The sequence below is a fragment of the Martes martes genome (assembly GCF_963455335.1).
Source record: "Martes martes genome assembly, chromosome: 4".
NCBI lineage: Eukaryota > Metazoa > Chordata > Mammalia > Carnivora > Mustelidae > Martes > Martes martes.
In genome coordinates this window covers 142253029-142268634 of record NC_137891.1, presented here as the reverse complement: position 1 = coordinate 142268634, position 15606 = coordinate 142253029, and the positions used below count along the sequence as shown (strand labels likewise).

Sequence of the window (15606 nt, the reverse complement as noted above, 5' to 3'; positions counted from 1 at the left end):
GTTGGGATTTTGAGGCACTCCTCGGGTGTCAGAATATGGCAGATTTCTCTCAGCTTTGTATTTTTTGAATGTGTGGAAGGGTCCTCCGCTGTCCATCATTGTAGACTATACACATTTCTGGGGGGCCTCCTCTGGGTCAGACCCTGTCCTCAGCTCTTGTTCCTCCGAGGAGCCTCTTGTGGTGTGTGCCAGCCATGGCATCATGGAAGGTGGTTGTGACTGCTAACCACTGAGCAAGATTTCCCAGCCAACGAACCTGTCTCTCCCTTGCCAGGCCCCACGAAGGGGAACATCAAGCAGAAATAAAGGCCTTTTATTTGCCCTCCTTCCTCGGTTTGTGAGTCTCAGTCCCCTTTAGGTATGACTTTAGTATGTTTTCCAGTTGCTGGTGGCCCAGTGTTAGAAAGCTGAACAAGTTACTTGTATTGAAAATTCATGTCTTGAGTTCAGCACTTAGTCAATCCTTGGCCAGGCCAGGCACCCTTGGAAAGTACTGGGGACAAGAAAAGAGTGAAAAAGGAACTCTTTTCTTTTCTTTTAAGATTTTATTTATTTATTTGACAGACAGAGATCACAAGTAGGCAGAGAGGCAGGCAGAGAGAGAGGAGGAAGCCCGCTCCCTGCTGAGCAGAGAGCCCAATGTGTGGCTGGATCCCAGGACCCTGAGATCATGACCTGAGCCGAAGGCAGAGGCTTTAACCGACTGAGCCACCCAGGAGCCCAGGAACTCTTTTCTTATGGAATTCAGATTCTCATAGGACATCATTTAAGATCCCCTTAGTATAACATAGTATAAATCACACCGTACGAGATGGATGTACAATGAAGGGACTGGAGAGGAGAAAGTTGAGCACAAGGAAGATTCAGCAACATTCCATCTTTGCTTCATATCTAAAGAACATAAACTCCATGAAGGTGATCTCTGTGTTTTTTGCCTGCTATTTGCCCTATTGACATGTTTTTGTCATTCTTCCCCTTCCCAGAGGGAGTGTTCTCCGAAAGTCCATGCTTGGGGGAGGAGCAGAACTGAGGTTGGGGCAACTGAATGTGTGCATAAGTAGCAAATCTAGCACAAGGCTTCTGTTCCTGCATTGCACAAGCTTATGGAAGCAGAGATGGAGATGTAGGCATTAGGATTTATTTTATTCCTTTCCCCAGTGATTGTATTGATAGTGAAATATCTTTGTCTGAGTACTCCAGCAATATATCTGTAGGCGCCATAAAAATGCATAGATAGATGGCTGCCAGTTCAATTAAGAGGTCTCAACCCAGCCTCCTATATGCAAACCCTGTCTATTTTAGGTTTAAATTTCTGCTCATAAATTTTTTAGAAGCCAAAAGAAACATTGCTTTTCAAGGTTACATTGAAGTCTGAGATTCCTTAAACAAAAGCAAGTCCCTAGATGGGGAAAAAAAAAATTGATGACCCTAATGTACTTCCTCACAATAGCATTTCCAACTCCATCATTTAAACACATTTTAAATAATATTCTCTTCATTGTAATATACAGATCTTCTGGCTTTCAACCAGGGAACCAGAGGAAGTCATGCCAGATATTAGATAGAAGCTATGAGATAGGGCATCCGATTCCATGCAGTTGAGTCTGTTTTCTGGAGCATCTAATTCTTCCAGGTGGTGACAGTCAACTGACCATGTGATAATTGTAAAAAAAAAAAAAAAAGTAAGCTATGAGGTTAACCTAGGTTTCTATACCAAGTATCAAAGAGAAAAGTAAGTTAGTTGGTAACCTTCATGATAGTGTTTCAATGTACATGCTTAAGGAAGCAATCATTCACTTATGTCAATTATGTATGGGTAGAAATTAATTTGCAATTCTGGTCATCTGGTTGGCTCCATACTTAACAGCGTGGGTGACCGTTTGCATTGCCAGGGAAAGTGTCCATGAATCCTCAGCATAGAACATAGGCCCGGGACGGGGTAGTTCTGCTCCTTGTTGGTTCAAAAACGAAACGGCATCCAACAGCCCAAGTTTGAAAGTAACTACGGAAATTTTTAGATCATTTAAATTTTCTTGTAGGTCTTTGGCTCTGCCTACCCCTAACCAGGATAGTATGTTTTAGTATGCTGTCCTCAGTGGTTAGCAGTGTCTCCAGCTTTTGAATAAAACTGGAGAAATTAAATTCCGTTTTCAGTTTGGCTAGAAGCCTCCCCCCGTGTGTGTATCTGAGCTTTCAGAAGAGCTCTTGTGGCCCCTTTCACGCCAACTCTGAGTCTTTTCTTGCCTCTCAGTCATTTGGTGTTTACTTGTTTCTCTTTCTGTGGCTTGGAATTTTAAACTTTCTTTGACACACCTACGGCCATCTTCTGTTGCTGTTTGTTCATGCTTCCATGAAGGTAAGGTGGTGAAGCAAGTGTAAAAGAAAAGTCGAAAGAACGAAGAAGTCCACTTTTACATTATTAAAAACATTGTTTTGATATCATTATCCTTCTTGCATTACTGTTAGTGGATAAATATCAGAAGCACAATGGCTTTCGTATATTTAGATTAATTGAGATGAAAAATGTTTTTCTGTTTGTTCATGAGGTGATTAATCCTGAAGATATTATACCTGGAGGAAGAACATCGGCTAAGCTCTCATATTTCCACCAGTTAGGTTTGCTGGTATTACTGCAACATAAATGTTCTGTTTGGCAGAATTTTATGTATCCTTTTTGGGATGTGATCAGGAAGAATTTTAACTTTCCCTAAAACAAAATTAAGTATTTTTAAAATTTTAGTTATAAATATCAATGGTTTAAAATTTTCTAGGACAAAAATAATAAAAGTATGCCGTTCTCCTAAAACATATTGAAATGCTTCTCAGACTATTTAATTTATAATTTTTAAAGGCAAAATTAGAGGATCTTTCTGTAGAAAAAGAGAAGGTAGTCATGCCGTATTTTTTTAATTGCTTGCTATAAAAGTAATGTTAATTTATGGAGCTAAAATTTCAAATATGGACCAATGTAAATTTGCATTTCCAATTTTCAGTGCCGGCTCTGTATTTGATTTCAGGGATCATTCTGAAGGATTTCTCTCAAGTTAATTTTGAGCTATCATGCTTTTGTTTGTGTTTTCACTATGGTGATTGTTACAAAATGATAAAAGCTATCGCTTTGCCAGACTTTAAAAATTCACTTTTCACATCTTTTGTTATTTGTACTTTGGGATCGGCGTAGAATGTTTGCTGTAGTCACCAGGTTAAGATCATCTGAAAACTTAGAGACAGACATTTTCCTTATAATACTTCCCTATAATTAAAATCCTCATTTGCTTAAAAGCAGAGAGCCCTTCTAAAGTAATGAATTAGCATTTCTCGACCCAGGGTCACTAGGAGTGCTACTTCTTTTTGCAATATCTCCAAGAAAGAGAATAATAATGCTATAACTCTGTTGAAATAGAAGTAATATTTTCAGTTTAATCACAGTTAAGTGTCATGACCTTTTGATCTTGCACTGAACTTCTTGCTGAAATGTGGTCAAGTTTTAGACAGCCAATTCTAACCCTGTGAAGCCAAGGTAAAGTTACTAGCCAGACTTTACACAGATAGAGGTTATTCTAAAAAAATATTTCTGTTTGTGTTTAGATAATGTTCTATACCGTTTAAAGTCTCAGAATATGCTTCACAGCCCAAAAATTTACCCTTGAAATATTTTGCCCGATTTTTGTCTCCTCCTCCAAAAAATGTCTAAGTATGTTTACTTCTAATTCTGTGAGATTCTTTTGCTCTCACTTAATTTGATCTCATTTTTAAAATTAATGTTATTTTGCCAAAAAATGGTCCCGTTTTGCCTTTTTTTTTTTTAATTTGGAAATGCTTATATTTTTTTAAATAAAAAATTAATGGAATTCAACAAAGGTGTGCAAGAATCTGTTTTTGCAAACAAGTCCTCTTAGGAGCTCCCAAAGGCATCAGCACCAGAGGAAAATCATACTTGTAAAGTGGAGGCAACACGTCTCTTTCGAAAAGATGCCTTTGAGTGATCCTGTGATTTCAAGTGAACGTGCTAGAGTATTAGGACTCTCATATTTTGTGGCGTTAGTCTGCTTAGTGTGTTGCTGTAGTACAGAGCTAAATATCAACAGAACTTGTTACTGTTGTTTGGGTTGCTTTTATATACCAGCTTCAAAATATGTTTTGACACTTTATTATGTTCTGAATCAAGCTTCAGATGTGTGTAATGAAGGATGAAGTCTTTATCAGACTCTAGTGTATAAATAATGAAGAAGAGCAGTTTGGAAATGGTTTCTCTGTAAGAGAATGGTTTCTGAAGTGTTTCAAGTTGTGATCTGGCGCAAGCCAGACGCCGTGGAGGTGTACCCAGAACGGAGCCTCCTCTCCAAAGGCAAAGGGCTGCTGCCGCTGCTGCTTTTCTCCCCCTTTTTTCTCTTTCCCCCTCCCCCACTTTTTTCCCCTCATTCATCTTGTCATTCCCATAGCGTTCTCGTTCCTAGTTTACATGCTGAACCTTTTGAGAAAGTCTGGCACCTCTGATCCACTTTCCCTCGCAGACCCTGTAATTTTTGGCTGTATTTTTATGTTTTTCAGATTCAAGTCAATCTGAAAGTCCCAGCCAGCCAAGTGACGCTGACATTAAGGACCAGCCAGAAAATGGTAAGTTTAGTTGGGGACTCGAGCTGCTGCTTTCAGAGTCCAGCAGTAGCCAGGAGCCAACCAAGTACAAGGATTTTGGGGCCTGCGCTATGGGCAGCCCATAGTTAGGAACAACTTTGATGACTCAAGGCAGTCTCTGGATCGTTCTAGCAGCCCCGAGCCCTCCTCCATTCCCCTCCCAAACACCATCAGGGTACTCATGAGAACCTTAGTTTCCAGGAACATTGATGGCTGTGAGAGGTAGGGTTGATTTATCAGATCCAAATCTTCTACAGCACAAGCAAGGAGCCGCCACCTCTCTGTTTCATTTCTAGTTCCTTCTAAGGTGGCAAATGCCCCACCACCTTCTTCACTGGGGATTTAAGGTCATCGACTGACAAATACTTTCGTAGCCTTTCAGAGCTTAGCCCTTTCCTAATTGCTTTCAGAAAATGATCTCCGCCTTTGAAGGATTTTCCACTTTAAATTGTCTGAAATAAAATAGTAAGGGTACATGACAGTATTAAATTTCTAAATTGTATAATTATATAAAATTTCGGTTGCAGAAACTTGATTAACATAGAAAGCGCACTTTATGTACAAATGTATATATATACTCTTACATATACTCTTGTGAGTATCTGGTGAAGTACTGATATGCGCTCCAAGTACAGAATAGATCATTACAGGTTGGAATTTAAGATGGAGTAAAACTATCAGTTTCAGTAAAAACTGAAAAGTAAACTGGCAGTCCCTATCATATACTGAACATTGTACTATGTACTTTCCCGGATACCATCTCATAAAATTCCAAAGTGCTCTTCCTCAGTGATAGAACTAAAGGCTCTAATGGGGAGGCTTGACCTTCAGGGGCATGTGAAGGGCACACGGCAGTTAAAAGCTCAGGCTGTGGCATCAGGCCTGCGTTCAAATTCTGCCTCTGCTATTTCTTACCTTTGTAACATTGATCAGGTTATTTAACCTCTCAAGGTATAAAGTTATTCTTCATCTTTAAAATAGTACAGTAATAATATATAATAAGAGCCTACCTGTTGAAGAGCTAAATAAGATGCACATATTCATATAGCTTATAAAGAATGGTTAGCTCGGGGCGCCTGGGTGGCTCGGCGGGTTAAGCCGCTGCCTTCGGCTCGGGTCATGATCTCAGGGTCCTGGGATCGAGCCCCGCATCAGGCTCTCTGCTCAGCAGGGAGCCTGCTTCCTCCTCTCTCTCTCTGCCTGCCTCTCTGCCTGCTTGTGATCTCTGTCTCTCTCTCTGTCAAATAAATAAATAAAATCTTAGCTCTTCAATATTACTTTTTATTTTTCTTGTCCGTATCATCCTTTCCCATATTGGTTTTTCATCTACTTAGAATGATCTCATTCCTTTGGTCGCTCCTTTGTTGTGCTATACATCTTTCCATTTTGATCTCCGTCTGATCTTTTGAAACAGATAAAGTAAACTGAATTATGTCGGTGCTGTGGGATGGAGGATTTTTACCACATTAGATATCCTCTCACTACAGACTTTGTTTCATTTCCCAAGCCTGGGAAATTCTTGATTTCATTGCTGGATTCTGACATTAAATATGGACTCTCTGGCTATCCCTCTTCTTTTTCTGGTGTTTTAATGGTATTTTCCTCATCAAAGTTGTCTCTTCAAAGTAAGCATAAGAAAAGAGAGACACCCCTCCCCACCGAAGTCTTGTCTTTAGTGTCATAAATAGCTTCATCCATCTTAGTATTTGTTGAATTTTTAAAGGGATATATTTATACATTGGTTTCATCCTTTATTTCCACCTTATGGGTGATAACCTTCAATGTTTCGTTTATCGATCATACTTCTATATAATTGACCTGAAATTGTGTCTAGAGATACTCATTTTACTCTCATTTCATTTTTAAAACTTCGTGGTTGTACGGGTGTGTGGTTCGTGTATTTAGGGCTGGCCATCCCTCTAGCAGGCCTGCGATTCATCTGTCTTCATAAAATGGCCGACAAGCTGTTCCCATGCAAATATAAATCGAGAGCATGAGAGAGGCCTGGCATGCCTTTCTGGAGCTGCCTGTAATACCGATATTGTGCATTTCCCATTCCAAAAAGCAACCAGGATGGAGCCTGGATTTCTTGGCCAAAGGCAGAGCTATTAGCCAAGTTCACTTTTACCCCCGGTTACTTGGTGCTACTTCAAGGATTCACGAGACTATTTGGGAGTGAAGAGGGGGTGGGTAGAGGGGGTGGGTAGGATTGTGTGAGTTCAAAGAAAGTATTAATATCTGGGGGAGAAAGTAATAGGTTTCTATGTTTCAAACTTCTCTTTATTTCAAAGAAAAAGAAGTAGAGGCTGCTTAGTCTTGGATGACTCTGATTGAAGCTTAGCCTAGAGGAACGGCAGCCCACTCAGTTTCCTCTACCTGCCTTTTGTCGATGTCAGATGAAGTGATTGGAGGAAACACGATTTTACCTCTTTTCTAAAGACACATAATCCCTAAAGGAAGAGAAATGAAGAGTTCAGGACCAGGTATTTATGTGCATTAGAGAACTTTCTAGTGCATTACAGGAGAACTTTCCAAAGCCATAAACTAGAACTTTCTACAACTTCCAAGAGTGATTTTTCCTTTTCATTACCCAGGTTATGGATGATGAGTTCCTGAAAGGTTTTTGTTTGTTTGTTTTGTTGTTGTTTTTAAAAAGGCAACTCTCATAAATGTAGCAACCAACATCTAAGAACTTTGGGAATCTTGGTGGGTGAAGAAGTGACAGACTCTGGTCTTCAATTAAAGTGGGAACGTATTACATCTTCTTTATGTATATATGCTAGGGGAAATCATATTCTTTTTATCCTGGCTCTTGAGGAGAAAGGTAATGGGAAACGAATGGTATTTTCCTAGTAAACCATGGAGAATGAATAGACAAATGGCAACATGCCGTTTCATCCAAAGCCATAAACTAGGCCATGTAACTTTACCTAAAGTGGATGCAGCTGTTTCTTCCCGGTCCAGCTAGTCTGTTTTTTTTCTGTGGAATTTTTGCTTTCTTTTCTTGTACTCCCTTAAGACTCAACTGTAAAAGGAAACAAATCTTTGTCCAATTAGAGTATTAGATGGGAATTTTGAAGGAATTATTTGAAGCCCAGAGATAAAATATCAGAATCTCTGAAACTCAAATTTGGTATAATATAATGATTAAAAACTCTGCCTCTAGAGTCAGACAGACCTGAGTTCAGATGAAATAATGGCTGGGTGACTTGGAATCAATTGCTGTCCCAAACTCAGTTTTCTTATCAGTAAAATAGGAATACTAAAAGAACATACTTCATATTAAAAGGGAGAATACATACATGAAACAGCATCATGTCTGGTTCCTAGTAAGGACTCAAAGAAAAGTAGCCATTATTACACTTAGTTAAAGCTCATATCTGTAAAGAGCCTGCATATTGGAGAGGCCAAAAGCTGGGAGGTTTGGAACGGAAGGGGAATAGTGTCAGAAAGAAACCAAGACTTTTATTAGAGAGGTACCTTTTGTAGGTACCTACTATGTTCTGAAGTGTCAGATATGAGTCTCCTTTATCTGTCTACAGTCCCCACAGTGCCACATCTATTTTATTCTGTGGACTGTTCCTCACGGTCTGTTCACCTCCTAGTTGACTACCACAGAAGTGATTCAGAATTGCCAGAACCTTCAGAATGAGTGCTCCCAGAGAAGGTGATTCTGGAAAGAAGAGGCCCACCTAGATGGCTTTAATTTTAGCTGAGTCTTTCCTTGGCACCAACCATGTAGAATCTGGCTTATTAAAAGCTATAAGCTGATTAAGGGTCGGGTTCATGACCAGTTCCTTTTAAAACAATCTTGCAGAGCATATAGCTCTGTGCCTTGACCTCAGCAGGTACCTGGTATTTATTTGCTTAATGAATAGAATTAATAAGTAGATGAATATGTTCTCATTATCCCCAAATATTTTGTGAGTGTCTGCTCACTGTTGATTGACCAAAAGGTTCTTAAAGAAACAAATATCAAAAATTAAAAAAAAGAAGAAGAAGAAGAACGGAGATGCAAAAAATCTAACTGGGGTGTGGGGGAGAATCGCATATGGACATGTGGGCGCACATACGCAGATAGGACTGAGAGCGCTAGGAAGCCAAAGCCAGAGGCTATGCTGATGTCCACGGTAGATCAGGTGGTACCTCTGCCCCTCCCACGTGAGCAGGTGTGAACGAAGCTATGAAGTACCATCCTGTTAGCTTATGCTTGCTTACCATAGGGGATGAAATTCTCACAGAGTTCTCAGCTCTGACGGGAATTATGCCTTTAGTTCTTCTGCTTCTTGCTGAAACCCCCTCTCTGGCTTTGCAAGAGACTCTGAAGGTGGTGAGCCTTATTGGTTGGGCTTCTTAGAACATCGACTCAAGCCACCTTCACGAATTCCCGACAGGTACTTTGGCTGCTATTAACAGTTTTTATAGGGACAGAACATTTGAAATGACTACTCAGTATTTACGGGACCTGTGAACAGTCCCTTAAAGCTTGTGTTCTGTGGTGCTTCAGGTCAGTCATTAAGGAGGGAAAAGCTCACGTGATAACCCTCCTAAATTCAAGTCATGCACCTGTAGGGCCATACCGAGTCCCTGTCTGAGGGAATGGCATCGTCCAGCTTTGGTGCTCAAAGCACACTCCCTGCTGGGACTCGCTGCGAAAACAACCCTCTCCTGAAAGAAAGAAGAAAATATGGGATTCCCTTGCCAGAAAAAGAAAAGCTGTGTTCACATGTTTTTTCCCCCTCTATTTACTCTGTCTCATCACCTGCACCAACTACTATTAATAACCTCATCTTCGTGGTTTTAAAAATGTGATATTTATAACAGGAAAGCAGGGTTGGTATTTGGATTATTTCCTTCAGGCTTAATCATGTTTGTTCTTCCTCATTTGTCTGGTGGTCGCCCATATGCTGGTGGCGTAAACCCTCAGATGGGCCTTTGCAATCAGTGGAAAGCCATTAATCATGATACTTGCCCCAGATTTTGAAAATTTCCAGCTCTACCTGCCAATTTGAAAATCACCCTAGAGAACTGGTTGAGTGTGGCTCTCCTGGTCACCAACATCATTTGTGTCATTTCCATCTTGTATTGCCACGCTAGATATTGTTGCTAAACATTGCTAGATGAGCAAGGAATGTACTCCAACCACAATCACATGTTCCTAGTTATCCATTAACCTACTTCTGTGAGTATTTTGAATATTTCAATACTTATGAAATAACTTTCAAAACTACTAACTCGCTGGCTTAAGATTTTATGTGTGGGATACACTTTGTAATTTGGGGGTGAGAGAAGAGAACTGTAAATTTCTACTTCTCTTATGGATAAACACTGTTTATCTGATAATATGCTCTTAACGCCTTGGAGGCCCTGTCCTTTCACGTTTTTTCACTACCTCCTCAAATATATAGGGGGTATATTGCAGTGTTTACAATATTAATACGTAGCAGAAAGGCAAAATAAAAGTCATAATTCCAAACCCTAAGAATTGTCTCTTACTTACTACTGGTTGGATTGCCCATTTTAGGAACTGTTTTGATTAATGGGATCATCTTAGGAATTTTGGAGGCAATACAGCCTTATAATTTGCACTTTCCTGGGAAAGCAGGAGCACTGTAGCACCATTGACTTGTAAATACAATTTATCAATATTTCATCATTTGCATGAGTTTCTTTGACAATTACCTAGCAACAGTTATTCTCCGCAGTGTTTGTTCCAAAAACACTGCAGGGACAGACTCAGTGGAGTGACCCCCAGAATAGCAGCAGTATCAGTAATGATCAATATTCTAAACCATGTAAAGGTCCCAACTTAGGGAAACATTCAAACCTAAATGCCTTCTGGTTTCCAGATCTGAATAATTAAATTCGGACTGATGAATTTTCAGCAATGCGACGGAGCCGGTCTCTCTCCTTTAAGAGACTGGAGAACCAGAATTTGGTTTGATCTAAAATGTCATTCTGAGTCCAGGTGAATCATGCTTTCTTAAATATTGTTAGCAGATGTGACCCATCATTATTTGCACAGGCTCTTTAGAAATGCCTCCAGACAAAGGAAATTCTTGGATCTTGCCTTTTGAAAGACGAGGTACCCAGTGAGGTTGCAGGCTTCACCCCACCCCCACCCCCACCCCCACGTGCATTCCACAGTGTAGACCAGGTTAAACTTTACCACAGGACCCACTGTCAATAAGGAGCTCTTTCAACTGAAAAATAAAGAGGAAATTTGTAGTTGTTCTTAAAAAGTAGTTTACCTCACACATTATGGGTATTTTATTGTCTACATATAGAGGATAACTAGCTGAACAGACTTTAAGTGGTTGGCTAGTGGCCAAAATAAGGAAATGTTTTAGACCCACGTTCCCTGATGTCTAAATTCTCAAATGGACTGGATGGGTGGTCTAGTTTAGACATCTTCTCTCCGCCACCTGCCCTCCCCACCCTGTCCCTCACACACAAATAGTTACAGAAGAAAGAAGAAAGAAAGGGATTTCTTTCTGGTCCTCAAAATCATTTGTGCCTGTAACTCTTATCCCAGGAGACATAACCATTTGAGTGCCTATTGGATGTCACATTCTAAGGAGAAAGGCATTTTTAAGTGTTTATTTATAATTTATATGGGATTCTGTAAATCTATCCATAGATCTTGAGTCCAAAAATGGGAAGCAATAGAACTCATGTAGTATTCAAATTGGGCTCAGAAAAGAAAGCAAATGAGGAGCCGTCATCAAGTCACAGTGTGGTAGAAGGTACACCTTTGTGTGCATCCACTGCTGTTTGGTTTTCCCTGTGATCTGAACCCAAATAACTTGGAGAGGACCCTTTGACAGAGAAGGACCTTTTAGAAGGACCTGCAGGGTACTTTTAATGGTCACTTTAGCATACCTCTCCATCAATTAAAAATCAGCACGGTGAGCTATCAGGAAGGCTCATTCGGGTCAGGAATAGTGTATGAGCTTTCCTTGCCACAAATAATAGGGTCTGATTTGACACTGGAGTGTGAATTTGTTGATTTAAAGCTTGTACATTATTTTTTTTGGAAGGAATTATCCATTTGTGGATAATATTAGAAAACTGAATGTAATATAAATAATTTATTTGGGGATTTGGAGTCACTAATCCAGATTGATTAGTTGTCTGCTACAAAAATGCATGTGGCCACAAGGATTTTTGGCACCTTTTCTTCCCTACAGCTTCCCCACTCTTTTTCTCTTCTTCAGGTTTTACTCAGCTCCAGGCAACTCTGTTCCCTTGGCATTAGCTTGTCGTTAAGGAAATCTACTGGGATAGCTCAAATAGAGGTGGGGGGAGGGGTAATATTTACTGCAGAGTACTTGGCCCCATCTCAGTTGTGCACTGCTATCCATGGTTGATTTTCACCCAAAGGGAGCAGGGGAGTCTCATATGCCTTGTCTGCAGGCATCATATGGTGCATAGTGAAAGAGAGGGGTGGAAAGGATGTTGTGGCAAGGCTAAACCAAGCAGCAGTGGGCTTCCCACAGTCTCTCCATGACGGATAGTCAGTGTTTTCTTAGATCTCTGTAGATCTTTTGCAACCGGAGAGCTTCTCAGCAAGCAGCATTTGTAAACTCAAGAGATGAGCAAGGAGAAGCCAAATCACGGCTTCTGAATAGGTCAGATTAGCAAAGGAGAGTTGCCATGACAAGCCTGACACAGAGCATCTGTTAGGAGAAAATCAGTTGTCCAAGTCACTTAAAGACTTTGTACTTCAATTTTCTCATAAGTATTTCAGCAGATAGTTACTAAGAATCTGCTAGGTGCATTTGGACAATGTACTGGATGCTTGGAGGGAATATAGCAATGGATCAGACATCCTGTTCTTGAGGACTTGATAGTCTAGTGAGGGGGAAAAAGCTAAATTCATCCTTCCATTCAACAAATATTTATCTAGTGCATCTTAAGAACTGGGCACTGCACTGAAAAAAAAACAGAAAAGCTTACCTTCTGGTGGGACGAGACAGACGATGAACTAACTAATGCATATGCAGTGTGCCCAGTAATAATAAATATTACAACAAAAAACAGGGACAGATAAGGGGATGAACAGTGGAGGACATGGGTGCTATTTTACATAGTGTGGTCAGGGAAGGCCTTTAACTGTTGACGTTTGAGTTCAGACCTGAAGAAGGTGAAGAAGAGAACTATGCAGACATTATGGACTTTGCCTAGAAAGAGAGGTCAGTAAATGTAAAGGCTTTGAGGGAGGCTGGGGGAACAGTGAGAGGGTCAGTGTGGCTTGAGGGGCACGAATGAAGGACAGAGCAATTGGAGATGGGGGAAGCAGGAAATGAAATGGTACCAGGTGTTCGAGGCCAAGGAAAGGACTTGGCCAACTCCTTGGTAAGCTATGACATGCTCTACAGAGGAATGCACTTACCAGATCCATTCATTTCTTAATACAATAAATATATCCCCAGCCCCTACGATCTGTGAGATACTTAATGTTCAATGACGAGCAGAGCAAGCATAGCGTCTAGCGTGGAGTTGTAGACAAAGGCCTGATTTGTAACGATGCCAAAGAGAGACTCTCTCATCTACCATGGCAACATCCTTTAGTATCCCCAAAGGTTTTTTCCTTATGCATGTAATACTAAAAGCTGAGTTACTTACATGGGATACTTGACTTCACATACCCACTCATGCAAACGATTCCTTTTTCATTTAATGGAAATCTAAATCTGTGGGCTTCCAGCTTATCCCTTATCTCATGACACCATTTAGATCATAAGCCCCCAGGTCTCGAGTACATTTACCATGAAGCTTCCTTTTTCTCCCTAATAGTTACCAGATTGAGCAATAAAAATAGAAGACACCAGCTTAAATCTGAATTTCATGTAAATCAACAATGACTAATTTTGTAGTATTAAATATAGGTATACTTATATTTTTAAAAGTATTTGTTTATCTAAATTCACTCCTATATTTTATCTGGCCACCGGTCCTGATTCCCCACACAGCCCGGTGTGCAGTAGTAACAGCAGCACATGGAAAGGTCTGAGTAGTTGGTGATAATGTCACTGATCACAAAGGGTCAAATTACTGGAATTTCAGCCCCTGAAAATGAACCCCGGGGGAGAGCACCACAAAGTTCTAACGAGCTGACTACTTGAATTCCATTCCTCCTGTATCTGCTGGTACCTGGTCCAGTAGTTAGTTATCTTGGAACAATCAACCTCTTGTAAGGCACAGTCACTATGTACAGTATGGTAGTTGAGAGCCGTTCAAGCCAAGCAAGTAAGTTTGTTAAGTTTAATTAGTGGGATAGCAATTGAGTAAGCCATTGGACAGTCTGTGAGTCACTTCTTCAGAACAAATGCGGAGGAAGTATACTTTGTTACAAGATTTCGTTATCAGTAGATTCTTTGCTTCATGAAAGATGATGAAAGTAGAAAATCAGTCAAATAATAAAGTACTGGGAAATTCCACATTCAAAGGTGAAGTAGACAAAAGGCATTTCAGACAGACTTGAAAATAGAAGGTACCATATTTTTCATGGGCTCTACGGAAAACGAAATATATATGTTTTCATTTATAATTGAGGACTGTTTTGCTAGGTGTGACAAAACATTGTCAGAATATGTTACAAAAACATAGTGCCATCTTTGAACCTTCCCATTCAAAATACAGAATAATGCTCACAGGTTCAAGGAAAACAGTTTCCAAAGTTGGGATTAAACTCTACTGGGCTTTAGAGAGAGATGATAATAAAAATAATGGTTTTGGTGATAATAATCATGATTATAGCTTACATTCATTGTGGACTTTCTGTGTGCTAGCTTGTTACTTTGGATCTTCCAAGAAGAATATCCCCTGATAGAATTATTGGTGCTCGGGGCGCCTGGGTGGCTCAGTGGGTTGAAGCCTCTGCCTTCGGCTCGGGTCATGATCCCAGGGTCCTGGGATTGAGCCCCGCATCAGGCTCTCTGCTCAGCGGGGTGCTGCTTCCCCCGTCCCTCTGCCTGCCTCTCTGCCTGCTTGTCATCTCTCTCAAATAAATAAATAAAATCTTAAAAAAAAAAAGAATTATTAGTGCTCAGATTTATTAGGGGCGTAGAGCCTAGTAAATATAAAGAGAGGGAACAAGAGTTAGCTGGGAGAGCTTTCACACCACAGTATTGACATGATACCTGTGGAAGGAGATGGAAAAGGAAGTAGGATTCTGTCAGAAGAATCTCACATAGTACTAAGCTTCCAAGAAAATTTTGTACAGGCCAGTGGAGAGTCTTTGAGCCAAAGGCACCTGTTTTTAGGGTTCCGTGTCCCATGCGGGGCTTGGGTATCTCAGTCGGTTGAGTGTCTGACCCTCAGTTTGGGCTCAGGTCACAATCTCAGTGTCATGAGATTGAGCCCTGCACAATGGGCTCAGCACTGAACGTGGAGCCTGCTTAAGATTCTCTCCCTCCTTCTCCCTCTACCCCTCCCCACTCCCACCTTCACGCACGCGTGCTCTCTCTCTCTCTCTCAAAAAAAGTTCTGTGTCCCATTGGAATGGGTCTGCGTTAGTATTCTCCCCCCTAGTCATTGGCTGGGATATCCTGGAGGAAGGGTGGCCTTCGAAAAGAGGGATGGCAGCTGGGGTCATCAGGCAATCATGCTTCTTGTAGCACGTGATCTGATGGGTCGTTTTCATGGACACCACAGCAAGGCATTGCGCTGGAAGTTCTCTCTTCCATATTTAATCCTACCACAAGCCTACAGAAAAAGGTACTGTTGGCGTGCCCATTTTGCATGGGAGGAAACGGAGATACAAAGAATTTAAATAGTTTGTCCACCGTCCAGACGGTGGAAAGTGTATCCAGACTTACTCTAACTGCAGAGTCTCATCGCTTATCCATTACATTGTGTTATAGAAAGAACTGTATTCAACTGCTGGTTCCATAACTTATTGATTATGTAAATTTGGGCAAGCAATCTGAACTCTCAGACTTGTGTTTCCTCCTTTGTAAGGTGGGA

The 15606-nt window shown here is 40.7% G+C and overlaps 1 protein-coding gene across 9 annotated transcripts in view; it reads left to right on the top strand.

Annotated features, from left to right (window-relative positions):
• The window catches only part of NFIA (nuclear factor I A), a gene marked incomplete at its 3' end in the record, with an annotated part of 358370 nt that overhangs the window by 180973 nt on the left and 161791 nt on the right, over positions 1 to 15606 (top strand). For all 9 annotated transcript variants that reach the window (XM_080801176.1, XM_080801173.1, XM_080801175.1 and 6 more), the window contains one exon: positions 4552 to 4617. In XM_080801176.1, coding sequence (XP_080657302.1) covers positions 4552 to 4617 — 66 coding nt within the window. The remainder of the gene's footprint in view (positions 1 to 4551; positions 4618 to 15606) is intronic.